This window comes from Limulus polyphemus, unplaced genomic scaffold (assembly GCF_000517525.1).
Source record: "Limulus polyphemus unplaced genomic scaffold, Limulus_polyphemus-2.1.2 Scaffold4619, whole genome shotgun sequence".
In the NCBI taxonomy this organism is placed as follows: Eukaryota; Metazoa; Arthropoda; class Merostomata; order Xiphosura; family Limulidae; genus Limulus; species Limulus polyphemus.
The window spans coordinates 2,383-9,129 of NW_013670229.1; the positions used below are offsets into that span (position 1 = coordinate 2,383).

The following is a 6,747-nucleotide window of genomic DNA, read 5'->3' on the forward strand; positions in this document are numbered from 1 at the left end:
GAAAAATTAAAAACCTCTATCTTACCCTGTTCTCTGACATGTAGAAGAATTAAAAACCTCTATCTTACCCTGTTCTCCAACATGTAGAAGAATTAAAAAAAACCTATTTTACCCTGTTCTCCGACACGTAGAAGAATTAGAAACCTCTATCTTACCCTGTTTTCCAACATAATCAAGAATACAGCACCTATGGATTTCTGAGAAACTTGGCTGTTGAAACAGGTACTTCAAAAATATCATCTTAAAGTAGCTGGAATATGGAAAGCTCTCAGGAAGGCATAGTATGATTTGGACAAGACAGTCTTATGAAAGAGCCCTTTAAAATGGAAACTACAATGAAGGGCTATTGTCGAGATGTACAACCATCAAATAGAGCATGAAGGGATGGGGCAACATGAATTGTAACAACTTGGTAAGGCTCATTAGTCATTTTAATATGATATAAAGAACCTTCTATACACATTCTAGTAACTTGTAAATATCTCAACCCAAAATACACTAGCATGTACATGTAACTCATAAACATCAATAGTTCTAAGTCTTATTTACTTATGTGTACATGTACTGTAGTACATAAACATCAGTATTTATTTCACAAACTTCAGTAGCTCTGCAATACACTATCATGTATACTTAGTTTATAAATATGAATACCTATAATTAGCTATGATCAAGGATGTCGCTGTAACTTGTAGCTGGGTGTGATATTTAGATAATTTGTTTATTTCACTTTAGCAACTTATAAACCAGGTACATCTCTCAAGGATGTTCAACACTGCTATGATGGGAGTATCATATAAACCAGGAACATCTCTCAAGGATGTTCAACACTGCTATGATGGGAGTATCATATAAACCAGGAACATCTCTCAAGGATGTTCAACACTGCTATGATGGGAGTATCATATAAACCAGGAACATCTCTCAAGGATGTTCAACACTGCAATGATGGGAGTATCATATAAATAAGTCTTTGACTTATATTTAAGGTTTTATATATTCTTAGTTTAATGTAAAGAATAAAATGCAGTATCAATAACATTATAATTAAACTGTAAAAGATGGCAGGAAAGTGTTTGACTTTAATCCTGTAAAAATGAGTAGTAACAGCTGTTTTCAGAGCTACCCACCAGAATAATAACCTTCCATTTGATATTTATTGTAGTTTATATTATTAAAAGTATAATTTAATACTGTTTATGCTGTAAAACCTGTGATAAATCAAATGTACACATTTTACCTTTTCAGCTGGGTATCATAACTAATTATCTTCTTGTCTAAGCCCACACTGAAGAGCAGGACGTTGTTGATTGGTGAGAAAACCAATCCTGTTCCTGGAGCACTGTGAGCACCAGTGAAGTTGTGTGTCAGCTGATGGGCATTGACATCCCACAGAGACACTGACCCATCATCTGATATAGAGCCAAGTAGAGACTTCTTAACGAATCCGTATTCAAGTCCTCGTATTGACTTATAAAAAACAAATAAAAATCAAACCAAAACATCAAAAACACAATGTTACATTGTATACCCTGTGCTGTATATAATTCATATATATTTACTTTTGTTTGTTGTTAAACCCAAAGATACACAATGAGCTATTTGGTGTGTGTGTGTGCAACATAGGTGCTGAAACTTGATTGTTAGAGTTGAAAATCAAGAAAGTTGTCACTGAACAACTAGGGGTCAGTTACCTGGATCTGTTAACATAGTTTTTTTCCCCACAGTATTATAAAACATAACTTTTGATGGACTTATTGCATTCCATGGATTAATCAATTACACCATGCTTTGTCTTCACTGCTTAATTCTTTTTTATTTTTTTTACTCTTCTCAGTAATACTCATTTCAAAGTTTTGGGGAACTTAGCCCTGTATTAGTTTATTGACATGATTTCCAACAGGCATGCAGAACAAATGTATGAAAGGATGTTTCGATGAATCAAGTTCACTCAATCCATGCCTAGAAGTTGATCTGCAGTAGGGCAAATATAACTCTTGTTGAATTCATATTCATGACCAGTCTTGTAGTATATATTATATATAAAGAAATATGTTTGTTTCTGTGTGTGGGTATGTATATATATGGACAACATGGCTCAGTGGCTTTGTGTTCTGACTAATAATTGGATGGTTGCAAGTTCAAGTCCATCTTAAGTCATGCTGTCCTTGAGTTAGACACTTTACCCCACTTGTTCCAGTATACCCAGCTGTACGATGGGTGATACAGCCTTGAGTTAGACACTTTACCCTACTTGTTCCAGTATACCCAGCTGTACGATGGGTGATATAGACACTTTACCCCACTTATTCCAGTATACCCAGCTGTACGATGGGTGATACAGCCTTCAGTTAGACACTTTACCCCCACTTGTTCTAGTATACCCAGCTGTACGATGGGTGATACAGCCTTGAGTTATACACTTTACCCCACTTGTTCTAGTATACCCAGCTGTACGATGGGTGATACAGCCTTGAGTTATACACTTTACCCCACTTGTTCTAGTATACCCAGCTGTACGATGGGTGATACAGCTGAATAACAACCCCACATGAATATAATCAAACTGTCAAAATAAACTTTAATTGCAAACTCAGGAAAGTTGCTATGTTATATATAAATCTGCATGCAAGTTATTTCACTGTCATATAGTTTTTGAAGTCATATTCCTTGACATTTCTGGAACTATTTAGAATAATTATGTGTAATTATTTACAAGTTGTTTATGAAATATGGTATGTTTTGGCAAGGAAATATCTTTTTCCAAAAGTTAATAAGTGTATCACTCATAAAATGTTTGATCATATCCTAGGTTTGTAGAAGAATAGTTAAACATAAAAAATTGTCATAATTAAAATTTAATTGATAACCAGCTATATATAAAAATAGGAGCACCTATTCTCAATCATTAACTAAACTTACATAGAGGCAGAGTATATAAAACTTGGCTTTTAAAGACAACTGGGTAACCTGTGTAATGTAAAATTCATATTTTCACACAGTAACTTTAACTATGCACACAAAGCAATCTTTGCTTCACAATAAGTATTGGGCTGTATAGCTAGTGCTGTAATAGTTTCATTTAGTGTTTCCCCATTAAATGACACTGTCTGCCAGACTAAGTATACATTTCATTTCTTTCCTGAAGGAAGATTTGTATTACCCTAAGCAATGGGCTTTGTAATATATATATATAGATGTGTAACTCAGTAACATATTATATAGTAATATATATATATATATATATATGTGTGTGTGTGTGTAACTCAGTATGATTATTTAAAGATTTGGTGTAATAAAGTTTGAAATATAAATCTACACATAAATCTGAAAAAACCATGAATAAATCCAAACTGTAAACATCACTCAAGTTTACTTATAGCTACCTGGGTTTTAGATGATCTCCGTAGTTCAATACTCTGGCCAGTAGTGACATTATGAAGAATAATGTCACCCGTGAGGGAACCTGAAGCTACATAGGAATCATTCCAGTTGAAATGGAGACAAGTAACTTCATCTCGGTGACCCTAAAATTGTTATAACAAGCATTATGCAGTGATGTGAATGCTTCTTTTCTCATAATATCATAACATTTTTTATTGAACTTTTTTAGTGAAATAAATATGAAAATATATAAAGGTGTACACATTTAAAAAAAACTATCAAACAAACGTTTTTATGCATTCTTCCAGGAATTACAACCAAAATTAAAACACTGAGCTATGTAAAACTGTTATACATAAAAAGGTTATAATGAGCATAAAAAATATTATTTCTGCCATAAAACACTTACTTCCTTCAATCAGGAATTTTAATAGTTGAAAAAAATTCCAAATTTTATTATATTTCATAAAAGAACTGTTGTAAAAGTGGTGTTAGGTTTTATATCAATATGTAATCGTGATTTATAAATTTCAGGATATTCTATTGTGTATTATGGCTTATTTTTCCACATATTTATTTTATAAACTTATAACCTTTCATTGGTACAAAAGTTAATTTTTTTACTGTTGAAATAATTTTCTGGTCACTAACTAGTACATTGGCATTGATGTAACAATTTAAAAGATGTGTGTAGTGTTTGTATGTTCAAATATTAAACAAGATAGATAATAATCTCAGGGGAAAAAATGTCGGAGCAACACTTTCCAATTACCTGCAAAAAACCCATGTAAAGTGAAAAATGTGCCCAGCCTCAATTATTGAGGCATATAAAAAAAGGGTAAACCTTCTGAGACAATGATGAGGAAACCAATGTTTATACAAGGAAGTGAATGGGAGTAGTATCAATTCAACCAAATGAGGTGTTGATGAAAACACCAAGATGACTTAGAGGAGAAGTTGAACAGCTTCACAAGCAGGAAATATCTTCTGAGTGGCAAAGAGGATCCCTTCTGGGAAAAGGGTCACTCATTCATACATTTAAAAGTATAAATCTTTTCTCAATTAATCAATGTGTGCTGTAAAAACCATGAAATTATTAGAATTTAGAAAAGAACAACGTATAACATAACAATGTAATCACAATTATTAAACCAAAGATAACAATGACAGTTTGGATAAAATACAACATGCCAAAATGTTCATGTGATCCACTTTTCATGGTTAAAAATTTCAAACCTTTTCTGACATTTTTTTTTAAAGAGTACTTCTAATCTTATTTTAAATTATGAATGACAAGTTAACTTATAAGGAATGGTAGATTTATGTCAAAATATCACCTGCCCATCCTCTTTGGATGAATAGAATAAAAAGACATGAATAGAAACATCTGTAATAGCTTTCATTTCCCACTTTAAAAGAGGCTCTGAGCTCCCTTCCCCTTCCATCATCCTGATCTAATAGAGAAACTATGAATTAATCAGTAGAAGAGAGAATTGAAGTCAGAATGTTAAAAAGATATTGAAGGAAATGTAGCCTTGCATGAGAGGCTTATAAGACTAAAACCAAATCTTCATACTCATGGTTGGCACAGCCCATTGTTTAGCTTTCTTTTAACAACAAACAAACAAAACCATGCATAAGAAATGAAGCTTCCTCCAAATTTCTGGAAACTAGGAAAATAATTAGTTTAGAAATATCGATAGGAAATGAAAAGACAAGCAGTCATGTAAAAAGGGACTGCAAGACAAATAGTTCTATAAGAACAGTGTCTAGGATTGTTGCAGGTTTGGTTAAAAATCAGTTCAGGAATGATAATCACATGTAACCCAAAAAATCAAGTGGTTACAACAAACTATACCAAGATCTTACCCAAATTTCCAGTCAAAAGCTTTGTCAAACAGAAATGTTTGACAAAAAAGGTTCATACATGAGAAGAAAGTTAAAGAAAGAACAAATACTGTAAGGTAAGGAGCCTCACACAGGAGCTCTCCTAGAAAAAGGTGTGTCCAGAGGACAGAAAACTTGTTTTAAGATTATATGAAGTGAAGAAAAGTAGCAAATTAAAATCATGGCAACAGATATTAAGTCACCAAAGAAGTGACTAGGATTAGCTTGCAGGTCCACAAATGAAACGAAAACTACTGTTTCAGTGTTTGGCAAATTGAGCACTGGAGAATATATATATACAATATTATAAATTAATAAAACCCAGAGATTGATTCTAAGAGGTCCAGGATGAATATTTTTAATGTAAGATGAAACAGAAAAGTTGTGTTTAAATACGGATATCAGGAACATATAAGGTCATTCCCTAAAAAGAACAATTGAGCACAGAGACACGGGTTTAAAGTTGAGAGCAATTTACTCTAAACTAAACTTTATTAACCACATGAAATGAATAGAAACTATTGATGAAAAACGTATATTATCCCCAACACCTTTACGTATTTCAATGTTGTTATTAAGTTAAAACACTCTATTTGGTGTAAAAACTTTGTAAGTGGTTACTGATGTTTACCATGCAATTTTAACTGCAGATAATCCACAGCTGACATCACTTAAGTCCATATAGTTCCGGCACTAACCACAAAAGACGTGAATCACGCTTTCGCCATTACGGCTTCAAAGCGAGGCTATCACTACTAGCGCTAACAATGTGGCCCATTGGTCGGTGTCGAATTGCAGCAATGACTGGTATTATAAAGAAAAACAAGCGTCAAACGACACATGAAAAAAATAAAAACAATGTATCTTCGAATAATTTCTGTCAAATAAGGATTTAAGGAAGATTAAGTAAGATGAAGGCTTGTATTTCAAGGTAAGGTAGTCATATACCAGCGATAATTGGGGACTATCAGTGTTTACATACATCTAATACAAAATATATATTTAGTTTGTAATTTATGTTTGTTTGAAAGTATTCATTAAATTGCATGCATAACAAACTATTATTACTGCCAAACACGTCATATTAAACTAGGCCTATCTCAGTCTGTGTTAACGTTCGTTGGCTAAATCTATAATAATTCTTGAATGAGTGATGTTATGCAAGAAATCAGATGAAAACTTTGATAAAAGATATTAACGAATAAATTAACACGTCAAAATGAACACCTTTTCTAGTTTGTTTTTTGCGACGTTTCGAGTAGACGCCCTTCGTCTGCCGTTAAATTTTCTGTAAAGACGGTCTTTACTGCTTGAAAAGTCGCAGAAAATAATCTAGAAAAACGTTTTCTCTGGAGAGGAGAAGGACCATAGGGGATTTGCTTGAGGTGTTTTAAGATTATTAAGGGTAGGGCTGACGAAAAGGGGGACAAGGGGCAGCTTTCCCGGGGCCTGTTGAGGGGCCCAGCAGAGGGATAT

At 33.2% G+C, this 6,747-nt stretch overlaps 1 protein-coding gene across 1 annotated transcript in view; it reads right to left on the bottom strand.

The window, feature by feature from the left end:
- Nucleotides 1–6,188, bottom strand: part of LOC106471428 (protein NEDD1-like) — a gene marked incomplete at its 3' end in the record, with an annotated part of 8,305 nt that extends 2,117 nt beyond the window's left edge. The window contains exons 1-3 of the mRNA XM_013932029.2: nucleotides 5,903–6,188; nucleotides 3,387–3,527; nucleotides 1,241–1,470 (exon numbers count right to left, since the gene is read on the bottom strand). Coding sequence (XP_013787483.2) covers nucleotides 1,241–1,470; nucleotides 3,387–3,527; nucleotides 5,903–5,905 — 374 coding nt within the window. The remainder of the gene's footprint in view (nucleotides 1–1,240; nucleotides 1,471–3,386; nucleotides 3,528–5,902) is intronic.
- Nucleotides 6,189–6,747: the final 559 nt, after the last annotated feature.